The sequence below is a fragment of the Pituophis catenifer genome, unplaced genomic scaffold (assembly GCF_029215685.1).
Source record: "Pituophis catenifer annectens isolate HBS135680 unplaced genomic scaffold, rPitCat1.0.hap2 SCAF_1, whole genome shotgun sequence".
Lineage (NCBI taxonomy): Eukaryota > Metazoa > Chordata > Lepidosauria > Squamata > Colubridae > Pituophis > Pituophis catenifer.
In genome coordinates, this window is record NW_027256881.1 from 163270531 (window position 1) to 163293818 (window position 23288).

General features: G+C 43.1%; 1 protein-coding gene across 2 annotated transcripts in view; it reads left to right on the plus strand.

Moving 5' to 3' along the window:
- Window positions 1-5701: 5701 nt before the first annotated feature.
- LSS (lanosterol synthase) overlaps window positions 5702-23288 on the plus strand; it is a 44661-nt gene continuing 27074 nt past the window's right edge. Inside the window, exons 1-8 of one of the 2 annotated variants that reach the window (XM_070956754.1) lie at window positions 5702-5795; window positions 6229-6337; window positions 9736-9857; window positions 12633-12729; window positions 13669-13804; window positions 16934-17042; window positions 17935-18053; window positions 20008-20105. In XM_070956754.1, coding sequence (XP_070812855.1) covers window positions 5717-5795; window positions 6229-6337; window positions 9736-9857; window positions 12633-12729; window positions 13669-13804; window positions 16934-17042; window positions 17935-18053; window positions 20008-20105 — 869 coding nt within the window. In that variant the 5' untranslated portion in view covers window positions 5702-5716. The remainder of the gene's footprint in view (window positions 5796-6228; window positions 6338-9735; window positions 9858-12632; window positions 12730-13668; window positions 13805-16933; window positions 17043-17934; window positions 18054-20007; window positions 20106-23288) is intronic. The other variant, XM_070956755.1, reaches the window with a different exon arrangement.

Genomic DNA, 23288 nt, shown 5'->3' on the forward strand with positions numbered 1-23288 from the left:
AACTTCTTGGAGCCACGATTCACACAAAAGACTTCATATCCCAGCGTGCCGCTGAAACAGTCGAGATGTGAGGTGTGTGATAAGTCCAGCCTTGGCTGTATTTTATTTTATGCTGGTCCTTGTGCTGCTACCTGCAGGCTTCAACCTTAGCTCAGAGTGGCAGAATGGATGGGACGTGAGTATTTTGGCATCTCTCCTACTTTAGGACCAGAGCTTCCTGGTCGTTTTAGCTTTAGCTTTGTTTGGAAAAATCACTAGGCTGCTTTACTTGTGGCAACGCAAAAAAAAAAAAACTGAAATGAAATGAAAAGTCCACTACATAATTGGTGATAAAAAGTGGCACTTTTCCCCATGTTCTGAGAAGGGATTTGAATCTTCTGTGATCATCTACCCGTTCATTTTTTGACAAAATGGGAATAATTTTGGGCCTGGTGGCTCAGCAGACTGATAGCATTGTGATTAACACCAGCTGTCTGCAATTACTGTAAGTTCGAATCTCATCAGGCTCAAGGTTGACTCAGCCTTCCATCCTTTCTAAGGTAGGTAAATTGAGGACCCATTTTTGTGGGGGCAATAAGCTGACTTTGTATAAATATACAAAAGTATGAAGGCTATTGCTTAACGCATTGTAAGCCGCCCTGAGTCTTCGGAGAAGAGCGGCATATAAATCAAATTAAAAAAAATAATTAAAATGTAATGTTTTGCACAGATATTTGTACTATGCATATATGATGTGATGCATTATTGCCCGGTGCTCTTTTCCTGTGTTAATTTAAATCACACAGAGGCTATTTTTGGTTAGGTTGTCCTTTTGTTTCACAAAAAAAGTTAATTTTGATAATGTTTCATACTATCTATTCATCAAATTCATTCTTGTATTTTTAAATATTTTTTCTTCTCCTGTATTATATTTCTCTACTACATCATAGAAAATATTGGTTTGCAATAGCCATAAACTTTTTCTAGATTAAACATAGTAAAATTGACAAATCCCATATAAATGGCAGAATAAAAAGTTACATGGTAAAAATAATCCATTAAAATAGAGGTGCTGCGGGAGTTAGTGACCAAAGAAGGCTGATGTAAAAAGGCTGGTTTGGTAAGAATGCCTCCAGCACATCTGCTTGGAGACTGGAACCCTGCAGAAGAAGGTTGTTGTTGGATTCTTGGTACTCTGAGCTCAGAAAACATCAAGAACCCAACACTTTAACCTTGAGCTGCATATATTCTCAGCTGTTGGAAAGCAAATCATTCCCAATCATGTAAAAAGGTCACCAATGTAGGTCTTTAAATGGCAGTCCCAGAGAACAGCTGAGAGGAGTTTGATGTCAACGGAGATGTTTGTTTGGTTCATCTACTTGAGGTATCTAGAATTTTGTCCCAAAATAGAAGCCCTTTTAAATTAAATTAAAGCATTGTATCTTTTCCCACAGCATCTGCTGAAATTGACACAATCCACAATATCACACCATCAGAAGTAATTACTGGTGCATTTTTACTCTTAACCGTTTAAGATTATTGGCTGAGCACAGGTAGTCCTCAACTTACAACCACAATTGAGCCCAAAATTTCTGTTGTTAAGTGAGACATTTGTTAAGTGGATTTTGTCCCATTTTATGACCAGTTGTTGTGAATCACTGCAGTTGATAAATCAATAATCTGGTTGTTAAGTGGATGTGGGTTCCCCATTAACTTTGCATGTCAGAAGGTTGTAAAAGATGATCTTATGACCTTGGGACACAGCAACAGTGATAAATAGGAATCAGTTGCCAAGCATTTGAATTCTGATCACATGATCATGGGGATGCTGCAAAGGTCATAACTTTGAAAAATGGTCATAAGTGCCATTGTAACTTTGAATGTGCTGTTGTAACTTTGAATGGTCACTAAATGAACTGTTGTAAATCGAGGACTACCTATATAAACATTGAACAAAGCCAAGGCCCATTGAATTACCATTGGATGAATAATCCATAATTGGCTGTTTGCATGTCATGGTATGATTAGGGGAAGGGATGCAAATGCTGAGGAACAGGAATGGGGCTGAACCCATCCACAAGGGAGAAGCAGTAGAGGTTTTATTTCCTGATTTAACTTTTTATTGAATTTTGAGATTACACATTTAAACAGATATAGAATAACAGAATTTGAAGGGACCTTGGAGGTCTTCTAGTCCAACCCCCTGCTCAGGCAGGAAACCCTATACCATTTCAGACAAATGGTTGTCCAGTCTCTTCTTCAAAACTACCAGTGTTGGAGCATTCACAACTTCTGGAGGCAAGTTGTTCCACTGATTAATTGTTCTGTTTCACTTATCCAATGGGTTTCTTTTCCTACATTTTCTATTTCATGTGGCTGTAGCTAGTTTTAGTTTATCCACATTTAATCCATAGTTTAGTTTTAAGCTGGAGTCTTAACAATAAGCTTCAGACACTGGTTGGATCCTAATGCTTGGACATTTTTCATTTGCAATGCTATGATAAAGGCTTTACTTGGTGTCTCTCTTTTGCTTTTCACTCCTGTTAGATATTTACGGAAAAGAGGAGGCCCATATAAGACAGAACCAGCCACAGACTTAACCCGCTGGCGTTTGAGTAATGAAGAAGGTCGGCAGCAGTGGCGATATCTAGCAGATGGCGAGGATGTGGAGCGGGAGCAGACTGCACTGGAGGCTCATTCTCTAGGGCTGGACACAGTAAGTGACTGATGCTGTTGTGAATATGAGATAGGAGGGGGATGGACAGCTTGCACATCTCTCAACAATTTCTTTCAAGATCAGTCTTTAGGGAGCAGGTCAGCTTGTCTGTGGCAAAATATCTCTGTGTTCTAGCAGACATGGAAAAGAGCAAATTCACAGTGCATCTTTGAGTCATGTGAGGCACTGTGAAGATCTGTTGAGCTCTACTGTTAACCTGACTATCCAGGAATTGTGAGATGATGCACATTCAGTCTTTGCAGAAGGGAAAATGGTAATGGTTGGAGAGCGCTTCATACTTCTGGGGAGCTTGTCTGTTATTACTCAATTTCTTTTGAAGAGCGACAAATAGGGTGAAACTGATTTGTTTGGCAAAAACCTCTGAAATGACAAATGTAAGAAGATGTGATGGATTCAGAGTGGTTTATATACACATGTCATTGCAGGCCCTCTGTAAATTGGAGAAAGGTTGCAAAAGTGATCTAGAGGTTTCTTTTTAGAAAGATACCATCTGAAATACATACAGTCAGGTCCAGAAATATTGGGACATCGACACAATTCTAACATCTTTGGCTCTATACACCACCACAATGGAGTTGGAATGAAACAAACACAATGTGCGTTAACTGCAGACTGTCAGCTTTAATTTGAGGGTATGTACATCCAACTCAGGTGAACGGTGTAGGACTTACAGCAGTTTGTATATGTGCCTCCCACTTTTTAAGGGACCAAAAGTAATGGGACAATTGGCTTCTCAGGTGTTCCATGGCCAGGTGTGTGATATTTCCTCATTACCCCAATTACAATATGCAGATAAAAGGCCCAGAGTTCATTTCAAGTGTGCTATTTGCATTTGGAATCTGTTACTGTCAACTCTCAAGATGAGATCCAAAGAGCTGTCACTATCAGTGAAGCAAGCCATCATTAGGCTGAAGAAACAAAACAAACCCATCAGAGAGATAGCAAGAACATTAGGCATGGCCAAAACAACTGTTTGAAACATTCTCAAAAAGAAGGAATGCACTGGTGAGCTCAGCAACACCAAAAGACCCGGGAGACCACGGAAAACAAGTGTGGTGGATGACCAAAGAATTCTTTCCCTGGTGAAGAAAACACCCTTCACAACAGTTGGCCAGATCAAGAACACTCTCCAGGAGGTAGGTGTATGTGTGTCAAAGTCAACAATCAAGAGAAGACTTCACCAGAGTGAATACAGAGGGTTCACCACAAGATGTAAACCATTGGTGAGCCTCAAAAACAGGAAGGCCAGATTAGAGTTTGCCAAACAACATCTAACAAAGCCTTCACAGTTCTGGAACAAGATCCTATGGACAGATGAGACCAAGATCAACTTGTACCAGAGTGATGGGAAGAGAAGAGTATGGAGAAGGAAAGGAACTGCTCATGATCCTAAGCATACCACCTCATCAGTGAAGCATGATGGTGGTAGTGTCATGGCGTGGGCATGTATGGCTGCCAATGGAACTGGTTCTCTTGTATTTATTGATGATGTGACTGCTGACAAAAGCAGCAGGATGAATTCTGAAGTGTTTCGGGCAATATTATCTGCTCACATTCAGCCAAATGCTGCAGAACTTATTGGACAGCGCTTCACAGTGCAGATGGACAATGACCCAAAGCATACTGCAAAAGCAACCAAAGAGTTTTTGAACGGACAGAAGTGGAATGTTATGCAATGGCCAAGTCAATCACCTGACCTGAATCCCATTGAGCATGCATTTCACTTGCTGAAGACAAAACTGAAGGGAAAATGCCCCAAGAACAAGCAGGAACTGAAGACAGTTGCAGTAGAGGCCTGGCAGAGCATCACCAGGGATGAAACCCAGTGTCTGGTGATGTCTATGCGTTCCAGACTTCAGACTGTGATTGACTGCAAAGGATTTGCAACCAAGTATTAAGAAGGGAAAGTTTGATTTATGATTATTATTCTGTCCCATTACTTTTGGTCCCTTAACAAGTGGGAGGCACATATGCAAACTGCTGTAAGTCCTATACCGTTCACCTAAGTTGGATGTACATACCCTTAAATTAAAGCTGACAGTCTGCAGTTAAAGCACATTGTGTTTGTTTCATTCCAACTCCATTGTGGTGGTGTATAGAGCCAAAGATGTTAGAATTGTGTCGATGTCCCAATATTTCTGGACCTGACTGTAAGTCTTATACTGCAGACTTCAACTTTTATTTCTAGTCTTCTGTAATTAGAAATGTTACTTCCAAGTATATGCAAGAAAGGGTTTGAAGAAGGCTCATGTTCTATATATTTCCCTTAGCAGTATCTTTTAGTGTTTCAGGCACTAGAAACACTGGATCTTGGGTCCAGAAGCAATACTCAGCAGATTCTCACAAGGTGAAGGAGGATACTGCCCTTTAGGAAGCATGCAGATATTGGCTGGTTCCATAAAATAGTAGATTAGATGAAAGCAGGGCTAGATAACCTGTGGTTTATCATGCAGTAGGATTGGTCTAATGCTTAAGGCACGAGGCTAGAAAGTGTGAAACTGAGTTCTAGTCCTGCCTGAGCCATTAAAGCCTACTGGATGACCTTGAGCCAAGCATTCTCTCTCAGCCCACCTCATCTCACAGGGTTGTTGTCTGGAAAATAGGAGGAGGAAGATGTGCTGAATATGTTCAATCATTTGTAAAAATAATAAAGGCAGGATACAAGTAAACAAATTCACTATGAATCTTTTCTGGCTGGTATCTGAGACTGTCTTTGGTTTGCCTAAGGGAGCAAATCCAAGGCCAGTTGCTATCCTTTCTGTTGTACCAGAAACAGGGAGAGAGAGCAGCTAAGTGCCTCTCCACAAGTTGCACTACTTGAATAAAGCAGGAGAGTTCAGTGAACATCTTTATACATATGCCAATTCACTTTAGACTGTTATGGACCTACAGTCTGGTCATTTATATTACTTTCTGGTTCCAATTCCTTCTACTTTGCAGACTGAAGTCTTCCCAATCTTGCCTACAGCCTGTACTGCAGAGGAGGCAGCGCTAAATGGGATGAAATTTTTCTCAGGCCTACAAGCAGAAGATGGTCATTGGGCTGAGGATTATGGAGGACCTCTCTTTCTGCTGCCAGGTATTATTATAAGAAAGGTCCCAACAGCTTCTTCTCACAGATGGTCTTGCATCAGTCAGATGATCAGTGTTTTGTATCAAAGGAAAAAAAAATGATAAGCTATATTGGCTGAAGCTACTTCACAATTAATTAAATGTTTCTCTACATGCTACCCATTACTGACTAATGGTTTAAAAGGAATAGAGGGATTTATTACATTAATGCAGAGTACAGCTAGAACAAATTGGCTCATGACGGTGGTGAGTTTAAATGACAGGTCTGTCTCCAGGCCTCTTGGAATCTTTTAAGTCTAAGCATTCCAGTTCATTGGATTTCAGCAGAAGTGAGAGCAGACAGAGACCATTCATTATTTCAACAGCTTGTTGTTGTTGCTGCCTGAAAAGGCTTTCTAGCCTTAACTGCATTTTTCTACCTTCTGGTCTTCTTCCAACAGGACTTCTGATTGTGTGCCATGTTGCTAAGATTCCACTCCCAGAAGAAAGTAGGAAGGAGATGGTGCGCTACTTGCGTTCAGTGCAACTCCCAGATGGAGGATGGGGCCTGTGAGTAAAGCTCAAAAGCTGCTGCTTCAGAAGGACTTTTGCAACTTTCTGCTACTTCATTACCAGGATAGTGGTGGCGGCAGCAGCACCAGCAACATTTCAGTTCGCCTCAGCCTAAATAGAGATGCCCCAGAATCCTTTTCTTTTTCATTGTGAATATCTGACAGTCACTTCTTTTTCCAGTGGGCAAATGCCATCCTGGCTCAGAAGGGACTGATATGCCGCTCTTGGTGTGAGCAGTGTGAGTTTATAAGCATGTTACATAGTGGCATATCATACATGTTTCAACCAAAGGCATAAAAAAGCAAAGGCTCTTCTTGCTGATGGGCATCAATGCCTAGCCAATTACTTTGGGAGGAAATGGTTGGGACTTCCTAAGGAGAAGATGGTACCTATTTCAGGAATTGGCCAAGAGTGTTTAGTGCCTTAAGAAATCAGTAAGAAATCTACAATTACTTTGCATTTTGAAAGGGTAGTAGAAATTTGTTATCTTGCAAAAATCTACTATTGCAGTGAAAGATTTTATAAAGCCTTCGAGAATCTTTCTTAGTCTTATGTAAGACATTTGTTAAGTGAATTTTGTCCCATTTTATGACCTCTCTTGCCATAGTTGTTAAGTGAATCACTGCAATTGTTAAGTTAGTAACATGGATGTTAAGTGAATCTGGCTTCCCCATTAACTTCACTTGTCAGAAGGTCACAAAAAGTGACCCCGGCATACTGCAACCATCATAAATATAAGTCAGTTGCCAAGCATCTGAATTTTGATCATGTGACCACAGAGAAGCTGCAACAGTCATAAGTGTGAAAAATGGTTATAAGTCACTTTTTTCAGTTCTGCTGTAACTTCGAACGGTTACTAAACAAATGGTTGTTAGTTGAGAATTACCAGCATAGTTATGTAACATTTTTCTATCTCTAGGAAATACACAAGTCATCAACTTGAACCAAAAATGCTGTTTTCTAATTCTTGTGCATATTCTGTGCTCTTTATCCCTTATTTCCTTCCCTGCCAGTATACTTTGTTTTATCCAATTTAACTGCTAATGCAATGGCCTCTAGCTTATTCTGTTTAGTATCTTATATATGTCTTTGATAACCTTGGCTAATGTTTATTAATTTTGGGGTCCAACATAGTTCACACCTGTGTTTATTATTTTTAATAACATTTGTCCTGTCATAATCTACACTAATTCAACCATGAGCATAGGTTTCCTTTTACGTAAAACACTACTTTCTTAATAACCGTCCAGTAACTCTAGCTTCAAGTTAGACAGATTTTTTTTTTATGAAGCCAAGAGGGCCTAGACTGGACAATCATTTGACTGGGATGGCATAAGACTTCTGCCTTGAGCAGAGGGCTGGAGTAGAACAGATGTCGGCAACCTGTGACTCTGGAGCTGCACGTGGCTCTTTGGGCCCGTTGCTGTGGCTCCCTGCCGAACTGGATCCCTCCACTGGCTCGCCTCGCCCCTCGCCCTCCTCTCCCAGTCACTCCTTGCCTGAGAAGGTAAGGGCAATGGTGACGGATGGAGACTCGCTCCATATTCCAAAGCGGGAGCAAGGTGGCCCTGTACTTGCCTCTTCTTCCAGCCCATGTTGATGCTGCGTGCACCTCAGTCACTCGGGGAGATGTGTGACTTTCTCTCTGCCCTGAGACACTGGCCCAGCTCTGGCTGATGACGGTGCTCTCGCCACGTCCATGGCCTGCTCGCAGCTCTTGCAGCGCCTTGCACAGCACACTTAAATTTAGTGTGCTTCACAATGGGGGAGACAGCGTCCCCTGCTCCTCCTGGAGGCCATTACGATGGGGAGCATTGGTTGCTCGGAGAGACGTGTGGCTTTCTCTCCGCCCCGAGACACCGGCCCGGCCCGGCTGCCGCCGATGCTCCGCTTTGTAATGGGCTCCAGGAGGAGCAGGGGACACCGTCTCCCCCGTTGTGAAGCACGTTAAATTTAAGTGTGCTGTGCAAGGCACTGCAAGAGCAGCGAGCAGGCCATGGAGGCAGCAAGAGCACTGGCGTCAGCCGCACCCAGGCTGGGCCAGTGTCTCAGGGCAGAGAGAAAGTCACACATCTCCCCGAGTGACTGAGGTGCACGCAGCACCAACAAGGGCCGGAAGAAGTGTACAAGGCAAGTACAGGGCCGTTTCACTCCTGCTCTGGAATATGGAGTGAGTCTCCATCCGCCGTTGTCGCCCTTACCTTCTCAGGTGAGGCGTGACTGGTAGGGCGAGGGCGAGGGATGGGGCCAGCCAGTGGTGGGTTCAGCTGGCAGGGGGGTGAAAGAGCTTCATTTATCTGGGAACCTGAAATGACTCTTGATTTAAATCCTATGGTAAAGAGCACCAAAAAAAGAAGAAAGAACATCATCAGCGAAACAAAAAAAAAATGGCCTGTTTTTGGAAATTGTTCAAGATGGAACACACACACACACACACACACGAGAGAGAGATATGAGAGACAGAGGGAGAAAGGGAGAAAGGGATGAGGGAGAGAGAGATGAGGGAGAGAGAGGGAGAAAGAGAGAGATGAGAGAGAGATGGGGAGAGAGAGAGGGAGAGAGAGAAACAGATGAGAGATGAGAGAGAGAGGGAGAAAGATGAGGGAGAGAGAGATGAGGGAGAGAAAGAGAGACAAAGATGAGAGAGAGAGAGAAAGAGGGAGAAAGAAGAGAGAGAAAAAGAGATGAGACAGAAAGAGATGAGAGACAGACAGCGATATGAGAGAGAGACAGAGAGAAAGAGACAGAGAGATGAGAGGGAGAGAGAGAGAAAGATGAGAGAAAGAGATAGAGATGAGAGAGAAAGACAGATGAGAGAGGTGAGATGAGAGAGAAAGAGAGAGAGAGGGAGAGAGAGATCAGAGAGAGAGAGAGAGAGAGAGATACCTGTTTCCCACAGAAAAGAAAACACTGGGAGCCACAAAACCTGGGTAGGCTGGGGGGGGGGATCATGTGACTGGGTGGGAGTCAGTGATGTCGAGTTAGTCACGCCCATCCAGGTTTTGGCTGGTTCCTGCAGTCGTTCCCACTTCTTCTCTTAACAGATACATTAATTGTAGCTACAGATAATGAAATGTCCAGACTTCTTTGTTTTCTTTGGAATCTATCATCTGAATGCTTAGGGATTACAGTAACTTTTCCTATTTCTGGTGAATCGATTCTGCAAGCAAACTGTAATTCTCAATCTGCAGCATTGTACTTCTCTTTTATGCATTTAAAATAAAACTCTAAAATATAGTCATTGTTAGTCAAGTTGTAATAAAATTACTCCAAGCTCTTTTATTTTGCCTTCTTTGGTTTAACCAGTTCTTAAAAATTCACAGAATTTGAAGAACAGTTGGGGTTTCTTGTGTGAACACATCTATCTAACACTTTTCTTGTTTGTTGTCTGTTAGACACATTGAGGACGTGTCTAAGGTATTTTCTACTGCTCTGAACTACACGGCCATGCGTATTCTTGGAGTCAGCGCTGATGATCCAGACTTAGTGAAGGCTCGAAATAACCTCCACAGCAAAGGTGAATAACCAGCTGGAGCCTGGAAATAAATGTGGTTTTTATTTTTCATTTTACCATCATTTGCTGCCTTTGGAAAAAAGGACTCTCTACTTATAGAATAATCACAATTATGGTTTATGGATTAAGTTGATGTCAGCTCTTAGTGACCATGTTGGTACACTGTCTTCAGGAATATTTATCCCCATTCTGGCCCTTCAGATCTTCCAGTGATATGTCAATTGCCACTGTAATCAAGCCCAACCATGGATAACTTATTGTCTTCTTTTGGGCATGTGAAATTAAAGGCATAGTATAATAGTTTGCATATTATATTAAGTCTCTCTTTTTGATATACAGATCTTTGCCTGTATTTACTTTAGTTTCTGTTTTCTTTTTGGCAATTTCCACTTCTTATTCTGACATCTAGTTTTCTTTATTCTATTTTTGGCAGTCTTTTTTTACATTCATTCTTAACAATTTCTCTCATATTATTCCTCATTTCCTCTGATTCTCTGTCAACTTAGGTTCAGGGCTTCCAAACAATTCCTGGCACTCTCCTTGAAGATGGTGGATATATGCTCAAGATTGTATCATAGAAACAAGTTGGCTTTGTTCTTCTGCTTTAGCTTAGTTTGGAACTTATACACGAACAGTTCATGATCTGTTCCATAGTCAGTGTCTGTCCACAGTTTTGCTCTTGTACCTGAGTCTTCCACATCCTTCTGCCAATAGCATAGTCATTTTCATTTTTTTATTCATCTTCTATGATGTCCAACCCTTTGGTTGTTTGAAGATTTTGATAGCAGTGAAGTAATTAGATTGGAAGAAACTGATAAATTGTTCTGTTCTTGTAGGAGTGGCAGAACCTGGGGGCAAGTCCAAAGAGGAATCAGTCTAGAGCTGTGATGGCTACCTTATGGCACGCATGCCAGAGGTGGCATGCAGAGCCCTCTCTGTGGGCATGTGCGCTGTTGCCAACTGCCCTTCTCGTTTCTGGCATGTGCATGCACGCTGGCCAGGTGATCCTTGCGCGTGCCGGAGCCCCGGAAACCCAAAGACCAGCTGGCCGGCGAGCATGCATGCGCTGGAAACCAGAAGACCAGGTGCATGCCGGCCAGCTGGTCTTCAAGTTTCCGGGGCTCCGGTGTGCATGAAGATCAGCTGACCAGCGCGCACCAGAAACCAGAAGACCAGGTGGCCAGTGAGCATATGTGCATTGGCCAGTTGGTGTTCAAGTTTCCGGGGCTCCGCCACGCACACATGCACACACGTGAGTTCCGGTTTGGGCACTCGGTGCTGAAAAGGTTTGCCATAACTGGCCTAGAGTCTTTTCATAATCACAAATGAACTAACTCCAACTTGTCTTGAATTCTGTTGACTTTATTTAGTGCCAAAATAGTGCTAACCTTCAGTTGAGCAAATTCCTGTGCATAAGCATGAATTGTAATAAATCAGCTTAATTGGAACTTTGTGTGTGGTCATGTCCGTCATGCCTGACAGTTCCAGTTCAGTTTTCTAAGTCCAAGTACATTTTCCTCATCATCATTTCCACCATTGACATTCCAATCTCCAAATAGCACATTTTGTTTGCATATTCTATTGATTTCACATTAAACTGGACCATAAAACTTGTCAATTTCCTCTTTTTCTGCATCAGTGGTTGGAGAATATACTTGGATAACCTTCATATTAAAAGGTTGTACAGGAAGTGTAATGGCTAATATTTGATCATTGCTACATGATGCCCATATACTACTTTCACTATATCCTTCCTGATTATGAATAAAATGCCATTTCTTTGTTTTTGTGTCCTGAGTAGTAAACAGTATGGTCAACTGGCTGAAAGTATCCAGTTGGTATTCATTTTAATTTGCTGATGCCAAAGACCTAAAAATATAGCAAATACATTTCCTATTTCATTGTTTTGAGCTTTCCCATGTTCAGCAGGACTTGAGGGAGAAGGTTACATTTTTACTTTAGATTTTTCAAGACATTCTTGGTTCTCCTTGATCATGTTTGTTATGAAAATCTAGGAGCAGAAAAAAAGATAAACTTGATGCCAACCTGCCTCCTTTTCCGAATATCTAGCTAAGAGATTCCTCTGGTTGTCGGTTTGATGGTATTCTCAGCTTGATTGGAGCTGCTCAGTAATTAATATGGCTAATGCTGTTCATTCATTAATAGTTTGCTATTTGTAGGAAATGCTTTTGGGACTCATTATGTGACCATTTGTGAATTAAATGTTACTTACCGGTACATTGTTCAATTTTCCTAGGAGGTCTTTAAGTAGGAGGCACCATCTCTTCTTTCCTAAAATTCCCCTGCTTTACTTAGCCTTGTGAGTAGACTTGTTCTTCTGGTGTCTGCTCCAAGTCCAATGAATAGTAGGTATTTGTATTAGTTCTGTGGGAGGTAAAAAGTTCTTCACTAGCTCTTTCTTGCTTTCTCTCTGACTGGAGAAATTGAAGCTACCCTTTTACTTTCTGTTTTCTATGTTCTACATTTTCCTGGCCAGAAACTCCAGGAAAGTCTTATCTGTAGAGAACGACCCATAGAAAATCTGCTGTTATGATCAGGACTAATGGAAGAAGAGGAAGGATGAGGCCAGACTATTTGGTAGCAGAGCCTTTTCAGGACTGAGAGGACAAGACACACCACACAGACAGAGGGGAAAAGGAGAACCCTTACTTAGATCATTTCTCCCCTTTGTTCTCCTCTGTAATAACTAGTATGAACTGTTTATGTTTTATAAAGTTGGCAGCTGTTTTGATATTATTCTATTTTGGAATTCTTCAGGTGGTGCTGTAGGAGTTGCTTCCTGGGGTAAATTTTGGCTGGCTGTCTTGAATGTCTACAGTTGGGAAGGAATGAATACGTTGCTTCCTGAGATGTGGTGTGTAAATCATCATCAAGAAAATTATACCCAGCTTCTGTCTGTCTTCATTATATAGATGGATGCACTTGACCCCAAAAAAAAAAAACACGTTTACCATCCCCCCTCCCAAAATACAAAGGTTTCTTAGAATTTACACATACTGTATGCAAGTCAGTTAATTTCCTATTCATTCAGATCAGTTTACTACCTTTCAACCTATGTTCCAGATTATGCCCCCTATCTCCTTCCAAAACAGACCACTTGTAAATTTAAACTGCTGAAAATTTATTTGTGAGGTAAAAGTTAAAGGAAAAGCTTCACAATGAATTCTTAGTTGTATTTTCATTGTGAGATTTAAGAAGCCACATTATTAATGGAATCTATTTCAGTATTTACTATGAGAGTACTTTTGGATTTTTTTCCTGATATGGGCTCTTGAATGTCTTCTAAATGCCTATTTTACTTTCTCTTCTGTTTTCTTTTCTACAAGCTGAAGAGGAATTTCCTATATTTTTAAAAATTCACCTCAACGTTTAAGATAAGAATCTGATACCCCCCTCCCCCCAAGAAGTGTATGGTGTTTTAACCACTACCAAATGGCTCTCTAAACTTGTCTACCTATTGGAATAGTAGCAGTAAATAGGCTCACTATATCACAGTTTTCATCTAAGACCAAAGGAGTACAATCTGATTCCAGTATTTTTGATACTGTCCCCAAATGTGACATTATTTATACACTGGACAACTTCGTGGAGACTCTTCGAGGTCTGATAGTTGCTAGAGATGGGCATGCCAATGGCCAATTTTCAAAGCCTGCTGGATGAAGCGTGTATAGGCAGCCACTCCATGTTTTGTTGTCATGATCTTTTTGCAGATTTCCTTCAGTCAAGTTGTTACATTGTCTGTGGGCATCAAGCCACTGTTACGAGCGTTTTCCTTCTTTCTACTTCACAATAGGTTGTTTCCTTCGTGGATGCCAGCTAACCCTTCCACACTTTGGTGTCATTGCCGCCAGGTTTACCTGCCAATGGCCTACTGCTATGCTGTCCGCCTCACTGGAGAAGAAGATGAACTTATCTTGAGCCTTCGACAGGTAGTTGCCAAAGCATAGCTTTCCTATTAATCCAATGACTTTCAATTAATGGAATCTCTGATCTTGTTTAAGATGCAGAGTTGGGCCAATTTTCAGTTTCCCAGTCCCCAAAGAATTCCAAAATTGAAATTTGATAGGAAAATGCCCTTTTGATTTTTTCTCCTTCGTTTTGCTCTAAAAATATATTTCAGAGTTGTATTAGACCAATTTAGAAGGGGTGTACATGCTTCAAAAATTATTTCAAAGAGGTATTATGAAATGCGTGGGATTAAGGTATCGTTTTAAAGCAGCCACATTTTTCAGGCTTCCACACATTCAGCTCATTAAAGCACCCCTGTATTTAGTGCTGCTTTAAAGAGGTGCTGTGCTTGTACTCTTTCATATTCCAAAGCATATTTTCCAAATAGTTTTCAAAGAATGTGAAGCCTTACTATTTAAGCTTGTAATTCTCTGTTCATAAAATACAGTAAAACCTCTGAAACTTGACCCAAGGGACTGAATGAAAGTCGTCAGCATACGGAACAACTGTACTGATATGTACACATGCCTCATTTTCCTGTACAGAAACGCACATAATGAAAACATAGGAAAATCATTCACACAATACTGCATCATACAAAATCAATACATTTACATATGTATTGTTTTCTCGTGTTTTAATCATTCTGAAAAAAAGAGTCAATTTTAGTCTGTTTCTTATTCTTGTTATGAAAGTACCATATTTTTCGGAGTATAAGATGCTCCAGACTATAAGACGCACCTACTTTTTTGAGGGAAGAAAACAAGAAAAAAAATCTGCCTCTGCCTCCCAGCAATTTGCCTCCTTGCAGCAAACAGCCCGTTTCAGCTTCAGCACAGCCTAATTAGCACAAGCAACTGATTGTCAGTTGGATTGACCTCCCGAAGATCAGCTGTTTCAGGCTGGAGGGATTGCCATAGCTTATTGCTGCCTCCAGGCGCCCCATTTTCCAGCGGGTGGGTGGGGCTACATTTGGTGTATAAGACATACCCAAATTTTCATCCTCTTTTGGGGGGATGGGGGGGAGTGCGTCTTATACTCTGAAAAATACAGTAAGTGGAAAAAGCACTCTGAATACTGGCCATACCACTCAGCATACCTGGGCATTTTTCCATGGCAAATGATTTTAATTGCATTATCAAATGACTGATATCCTCTTCTTTCGGAATATCTGCAATTTCTGTGTCGTCCTTGTTTAATTCTTTTGCTTCATCAGTTGCTTCCAGCACTGGGTTGCACCTTGGCCAGTACTAATTGGAAAATTGCTTCTGGGTGAGGTTCATTGCAGATTACCACATCGTCATCCATTGCAACAAAATCTTCAAAATCTACTCCCTCAAATTCCGCCATGGGAAGTGGGCTGTCTAGCGGGGCTGCAACATCTTGCTCTTGTAACAAGTCCAGCTTTCTTGAAGCACTTCTGTATTGCTTCAGGCTGAACTTTATTCCAAGCAAAACTAATCCAGAGAACTGCATCCAGAGCAGTAACTGATGAAATGGATGATTTTGCTTCTGCAGACGAACCATAGGTTTGAATTTTAGCAATGACCCACTGCAGAAGCTGGGCTCAGTAGTGCATTTTGAATGTTTTGATTATGCCTTGGTCAAGAGGTTGAATTTTTGATGTAGTGTTTGGAGGCAAAAATTTCAGTTTCACGTTTGTAAGATGATTCACTTGGGGGTGGCTAGGACAATTGTCCACTACAAGGAAAATGGGCTGTTTCTTTTTCTTCATTTCTCGGTCAGTACCTCTTATCCACTCCTCAAATAGGGCATCAGTCATCCATGCAGATTTGTTGGATTTCCAGGTGACGGGAAGGTCTTTGGGCTGCAGGTTCTTGAATGAGGGTGGCTTTGCCGATTTACCAATCACCAAAGGTTTTAGCTTCTTTCCGGTTAAGCTAGTGCACAGCAGAACTGTGAATCGTTCCTTAGAAAGTTTTCCTTTGTGGATGTCAGCTAACCCTTCCACACTTTGGAGTCATGCGGTTGTTAAGCGAACCTCACTTCCCCCATTGACTATTTCTTGGAAGACAGCTGGGAAAGTAACAAATGGTGATCACATGACCCCTGGACAGTGCAACTGTCATAAGTACATGCCAGTTGCCAAGCAGCTGAATTTTGATCACGTGACCATGGGGGTGCTGCTACAGTCGTAAATGTGAAAACCAGTCATAAGTCACATTTTTCAGTGCCATTGTAACTTTGAATGGTCACTAAACAAATGGTTGAGGACTATACCTGTAGTCCAGATATCTCTACCAAGAGGCAGCACAGCAGGACCTCGCCCACAGAAGAGAATCCACTTCTGGTTCTCCCTCACCTATTCTTTAGCAGCGCTGCTGAATTGGCTGTTGAAAAGAGCAGGTGGAAGGGCATTACAGTGGGCTAATCTATTTTATTTATTAAATGTACTTACGAAATGTATGTGACACTCATCTCACTGTAAAAGTGACTCTGGATGACTTGCAGCATAATACAAAGATATACAAAGCAATTTAAAAAATAAGAAAGATTAAATACAGACTAAAAAACCAAAAGGACATATGACATGGTGGGGATATTCTCTCTGCAGAGTCAGCCCCAGCATTAAGCATCCCTATTGGAGCCCTAGGCCAGCCGGCAGAACCAGGTTTTGAGGCTCTTCTGGGAGGCCAGAAATGTGGGGCCAACCTCACCTTCAACGGAAGAATTTGCCAAAAGTCGGAGGCCACAGCAGAGAAGGCTCTTCTCCTAGATCCTGCCAAAGAAATTATTTGGCACATGGGATCTTCTGTTGGAGTGAGTGGGACTAGCCAATAACAGAATAACAGAGTTGGAAGGGACCTTAGAGGTCTTCTAGTCCAACCCCCTACTCAAGCAGGAAACATTTCAGACAAATGGTTGTCCAATCTCTTTTACGATACAATGTTAAATAAATAATGGGCAGGCACAATTGTTTTTTTCTGGTCTCATGATGCTAAACTAAGGTGGAATCTCTTTAAAGGCCTTCTGGACGTCAGTGTTTCTGGCATGTTCCTTAAGAAACAATTTTGCCTGTTCAAAACCCGCTGAGATTTCTTACGGATCTTCAAATGCTAATTCTTTATTCTTCCGGACTTCTTTTGTAGGAACTCTATGTACAAGATTACGACAGTATTGACTGGCCAGCACAAAAAAATAATATTGCTTCTGGGGATTTATACACACCACATAGCTGGCTACTAAAAGTGATCTATGGTATGTGAAACTGCCTCTTGCCGAAGGGGCCCCCTCATTTGTTCTTGCCAGATTCCATTTCACTGCAAAATAAAAACACTGTCAAGGAAACATCTTTGTAAATCCAAAAGGGTCCTCAGGAAGATAAAACTAACAAGTGTTTTTCTTAACATTTCATTGTATCTAATGGTTCCCCAAAATAGCAGTGATAGTAACAGATATATTATTCTCCTGACAGCACCCTCCCTAGTCACTCACATACTCTCCCATCAGGCAGCAGCCACCCCAAGCCACACTGCATTTGTGCCACTCCTTCCTGACCACCTGTGAACTCCCTTGCTCACCCACCCACAAACTCCCTCTCTCTCTCTCCCATCAGGCAGCAGCCACTTATCTATCTGCTGTCTGCCTTGTGAGCACCTGGGATTTGCAAATTTCTGCTGGTTTCCCCACTGATTAATGGAAGTTGGCAGGAAGTTGCAAGGAAGTACTCGCTTAAAAATCCATGATCCTTGTTTAACAACTGCAATAGGGACTGCAGGGATTGCTGTTGCAGTCATGTGACTTAGGCTTTATGATCACATTGCTTAGTGATATAAATTTCAGTCTCAATTGCCATCATTACCTGAAGATTACCTAAACATTTAACAGGGAATGGCAAAGTTATAAACCAAAGCCTTTGTGTGTGTGGGGTGGGGATGAAGATTAAGAAAGGTGTAAAAACTAAACACTGTTTGCCTGGAGCAGTATGTTAAATGGAAATTAGATGAGTTTCCCAGTTGCAGCTTAAATTAGGATGGAAACATATGTTGGCTTTGCAAATTAATTGAATAACAGTTTCTGCTGTATTTGCTTCTGATTTTTCAGAAGGTAAATTGAATCTTCCATAGGTCTCTTTCTGCTTCTATTCCAGCAATAGCCAATATCTATGAGCAATTCCACATCAAAAAATTGAGAGAGCGAGCCGTGGAGGAATTATATGATCATATCAAGGCTGATGACCAATTTACCAAGTTCATCAGCATTGGCCCTGTAAGTAGTTTTTAAGCATCATTTAGCTCAATAGTTCTGTATCATACTGTAAATTGCTCTGCAGAAAATCAGTGGCACCATAGCTTGTGGTATCCTTGGTGCTCTCTGAGCTTGGGTTGTGGTTTTTTTTTTGTTTGCAACCAACTTTCATTACTCAACAAGTACCATCATAAGTGCTGGTGAGTGTGGGGTTTGCTCCCTGTTTATATTCAGCAGCTTGCCCTGCCGGTATTGGTGGGAGTGTGGTTTTCTCCTTGGTTGTTCCTTGATTAGGATATTGTTGTTCTTGTAATAAGAATGAACAGGAGCAGATATGTGCTATCTTGCAGAAGCGTTAGCCCTGTCCAGAGTAGAGGAGTTTTTAGAAAGTATCTGGAATTCTCATCAACTTTTCTTGGAAACCTTTTTTCTAGTGTACTGTGTTTTACAATCAGGCTGAGGGTACATATCCTATTAGAAAGAGGTGGAGGGAGAACCTGTTTGTCTCCTCCACATCATGAAGTATAATATTATAAAGTCTATGACTCTATGCCTAGCCACTAAACCTAAATATTAATCCTTACCTAGATCTGGATTCAATTATCCAACTAACTATCGTGGAAGAAGAAAGTTCTTCCAAGTTTAAGTAGTAAACTCATAAATGTTGGTTAGGTTGTTTTATAAATGTATTTTAACTTCGTCTTAATCATTATTTGTATCTATCTCTATATGTATCTAGATATTTTAACAGTTTATATTGTATGTTTTTAACTTTTGGCTGTGCACCGCCCCGAGTCCTTCGGGAGAGGGGGCGGTATAAAAATCTAATAAATAAAAAATAAAAATAATAATAATATCTAGTTACAGAGCACTCTGCTTGTTTGTAAATAAACAAGTGAAAGTGAAAGAGAAATTGATGTAATAATACCTGCTGGTGGATCAGGTTGCACTTACCTCCAATTCTCCAAGCCCTTGGGGATGAGGACTCATTGCTCTTGACAGACAATTGTTGTGCTCGCCTCCCACAGAAACAGCAGCCGCCTGCAGCCCTAGCCACAGTGTGGATGCTATGAGTGTGCCTTAGGGAGAATGTTTCCACTGCTTCCACAGGAGAAGCAGTGTAGACTGCAAACAATGAACACATCATTTCTGAACATTCCAGCTACCCAACAACCTCATCTAATCCACTTACCTCTCTTTCTATCTCTAATATTTTCTGCAGCTATCCTGGTCTGCCTTCTAGGCACACAGGAGCAATAATTAAGATAAATGTTAATTTTGTGGAGGAAACTTCTCTGTGATGAGTGGTGGGAAACACTGTAGTAATGGCCAGTCTGCAGTGGGATAAGGGATGGTATTGCTGATTGCTACTCAGTGTGTGCTGATGTTGTGGAAGGAGTTGACATAGGAAGGATGCATAGGATGCTTTAAGGGAGATGAGGCATTCAATTGAATTGAATATCCTTCACACCAGAAAGACCTGATAGTGTTTGGACATCAGCCTGAATGGGCTCTTTTGTGGTTTGCAGATGTCAACGGTATTTCTAGTTTCTTACAGCCTTGAAGAAAGGAAATGCATCAGTAGGCATCATGCATTTTTCATCAAATGGGAATATTCCATCTTTAAAAATTTCATCCATTTCTAAATAAAATGAACATCACTTTTAATTTTTTTTTGTAAATAAAAAACTAGAATGCGTTTGTGGAGATTCCATGTTTCAAGGTACTTTCCTCTAATATTTTTGTCCTTCATAGTTAAACTCAATGCTGTTTGAAGACATCCCTTTGATTTTATGAAAAAGGTTGTATTTTTAAATATTTCTCATCTGTGTCTACACTTAAACAGAAGATACTGGTTTTCTCGGGAGTTTTTGAAATGATGAAGAGCTACATTTGTGAAGCACAGCTATTACTCTCAGATGACTTTAGACTTTAGGAGGAAAATAAAATAATAGTTCTTTCTTTGCCTTTGTAGATATCCAAAACAATTAACATGCTAGTGTGCTGGCATATCGAAGGAGAGAAGTCTCCCGCATTCCAGGGACACATTTCTAGAATCTCTGACTATCTCTGGTAAGACTTTGTTGAAATCCAAACTTGTCCAGCAAACTTTGTTAACCTGGGATCTTCCTGATGTGTTGGACCAGGGGTCCTCAAACTTTTTAAACAGGGGGCCAATTCACGGTCCCTCAAACTGCTGGGAGGCCGGATCGGCTGGGAGAGCGTGGCTAGGTGATCATGTGACTAGGTGGGCATGGCTAGGTCATGTGACTAGGTGGGCGTGGCTAGGTCATGGGCCAATTTAACAGTCCTTGGGGACCGTCAGACTCCCTGGTGAGCTCGGGGACGCTTCCAGAGTTTTTTTCTTTGGTAGCGGCAGCGAAAGCGGCGTCAGCGGCAGCTGTGGCTGCAGTGGCGGCTGTCTGGCGATGGTGGGAAGGAGAGCGTCGGCCGTCAACCCTCCTGAGGTTTTTGACGGGCTCAACGGCAAAGTACAACACCGACCATCCGGGACTGGCAATGACTGGCGGGAGGGCTGCCCAGTTGCTGGGTTAGTTCCTTACATCGTTGGGAGGCCTCCGTTGAATTTTGGGGGCTGGGGTTGGGAGATTTCTCCCCCCTATTTTCCATCATTCCCCTTGGCATCATGCCTATCTCGGACTGGTTGCCGTTTATGGACTCACTGGCACTGAAATCTGGCTCATATTCATCGGAGCCCTTCCCCCTGCCGTTGAGGGGACTGTAAATTGTGTTGGGAGATTATGGGAGCCGGTGTACTTCTTCCATCCCACCAGCAGAGGGGACTGACCACCATACCAGCCCCCGTGAGAGGGTGGTCTTGGTTTTTTGTGCCCCTCGGGCGGAGTCGGTATGGTATTACTTGCATTTCGCCAGCAGAGGGGATTGACTATCAGACCAACCATCATGAGAGGGTGGTTGTGGACTATTAGACCAACCACTGTGAGAGGGTGGCTCTGGACTTTAACCCCTTGTGCTGTGTTGATATTGCAAAGGTTCACTACTTCCATCTCACCAGTAGAGGGGACTGACCATCAGACCAATCACTGTGAGAGGGTGGTTGGATTGTATCCCCCTTGAACTGTGTTGACTTGGCAAGAGATTCTGCCCACTGTGGTGAGGGGACAGTGGACTTTTGGACCTTGGATTTTGGATGCCCCCATCTTATTTGTTCTCCCTTGGACCTCTTATTTTCCATCTGGACCCTTGGGACATGGTCACTTATCCTCCTGTGGCAAGATGTATTCGGCAGCTGAGCTTCTTGTTCTCCCCCCTCTCGCAGGATTGGCCCTCCACTTTATCGAGGGCCTATCTCGATGACGGGTTTTGGAATCCCGAGAGGTGGCATGCGGTGAAGAGGGGGTTGAGGGTTTTTTTAAAATTGTCATTTGCCAATCTTTTAAGGGGTTTTGGGAGGGGAGAGGGCTGTTTGGCAAAGGATAGGGAGGGTGATTTGTTGGGGAGGGGGCCAGGCCCAGCACAGGGTCGCGTTAGGGGAGATGCAGAGCGGGGATCGGAGGGAGTTAGTGTTGGTCAATGTCAATGGTCAAGAGGGTAATGTCATCAGGACCATGGGTGGGAGGAGCAGGAATGGTGGGAGCAGGGGGCCATATCATGTTGTGGGGGCATGCACCCGCTGTCTCCAAGCGGTGACGTGCTCCGGTTCCCAATGCTCTCCTCGTTCCCTGGGTTGTCCAGAGCTTCAGAGCCTGGGTCTTAGGCTGATATTGTGCAACGCCAGGTCCGTGGTTAATAAAGCCCCCTAATTTGTGAGCTGATTCAGGAGGGGGGAGCAGACCTGGCGGGTTTTACAGAGACCTGGTTGGGCCTGGAGGGGGGGGGTCCCCCACGTAGAAATGTGCCCACTGGGTTTCCGCGCATTTCATCAGCCGAGGGCCCAGAGTAGGGGTAGGGGGGTGGTGGTTATTGTAAAGGAAGGTCTTGATCCTAGGGAGGCCACTGTACCTCAGATAGCCGGCTGTGAGTCTCTCCTTGTGAAGTGGGGCCATGGGAGGCAGATGGGCCTGTTGGTTGCATACCTGGCTCCTTGCTGCGTGGCAGCGACCCTACCCGAGCTCCTCAACGTTATAGCCAGGATGGCGGTTGATACTCCCAGCCTTTTACTCATGGGGGATTTCAACCTGCCGTCCATCGGTGAAGCATCTGAGGTGGCTCGGGAGTTCATGGCTTCCATGGCTTCCATGACGGCCATGGACCTGACCCAGTTGGCCCCACTCACACAGGAGGAAACACGCTGGACCTGGTTTTCGTCTCTGGTCAGTGGTTGAATGGTCTAGATACAGGGGATATAGTCATTGAACCCTTGTCATGGTCAGACCATTCTCTCCTTAGACTTGACTTCCTGACCGCTACACCCCACCGCAGGGAGGCGGAACCGACTAGGTGGTTCCGCCCCAGGCGCCTGATGGATCCTGATAGGTTCCAAATGGAGCTTGGGCCATTTCCTGAGACTCTGGCTCACAACTCGATGGAAGACCTGGTGGCCGCCTGGGATAGGGCGGCCGCAGGTGCTTTAGATCGGGTCGTGCCTTTGCGGCCTCTGACCCGGCACCGAATCTGCCCAGCTCCTTGGTTCTCCGAAGAGCTGAGGGGGATGAAGCGCCAGAAAAGATGCCTAGAGAGCAGTTGGAGGGCTAGTCGTTCTGAATCTGACAGTACACTAGTGAGGTCTTATATCAAGACCTACTTAGTGGCGATAAAAGCAGCGAAGTGTAACTACTTTTCCGCTCATCGCATCGGCAGATAATCGCCCAGCTGCCTTGTTTAGGGTGACCCTCTCCCTTCTCCATCTGGGAGCACGGGAAGACCCCTTGCAAGGACGTGCTGAGGATTTTGCGCATTATCTGCACGATAAAGTCGCTCAAATTCGGGAAGGTCTGGACTCTGACTGGGTGGATTCAGGCGGGTTGTCCGAAGTGTGTCTTGAGAATGTTATCTGGGATGAGTTCGACCCTGTGACCCCCGAGGACGTGGACAGGATGCTGGGGAGGTTGAACGCAACCACGTGTTTATTGGACCCGTGTCCCTCCTGGTTGGTGCTGGCTACCCGGGGGTTACATGAGGCTGGCTCCAGAGGATTATAAACGCTTCCTTGAGTGAGGGTTTCTTGCCTCCCGCCTTGAAAGAGGTGGTGGTGAGGCCCCTCCTCAAGAAGCCCTCTCTGGGACTTCCGGTTGGCACCGCAGGCGTCGTTGACGGTCTCCTCAGACCGCCAGC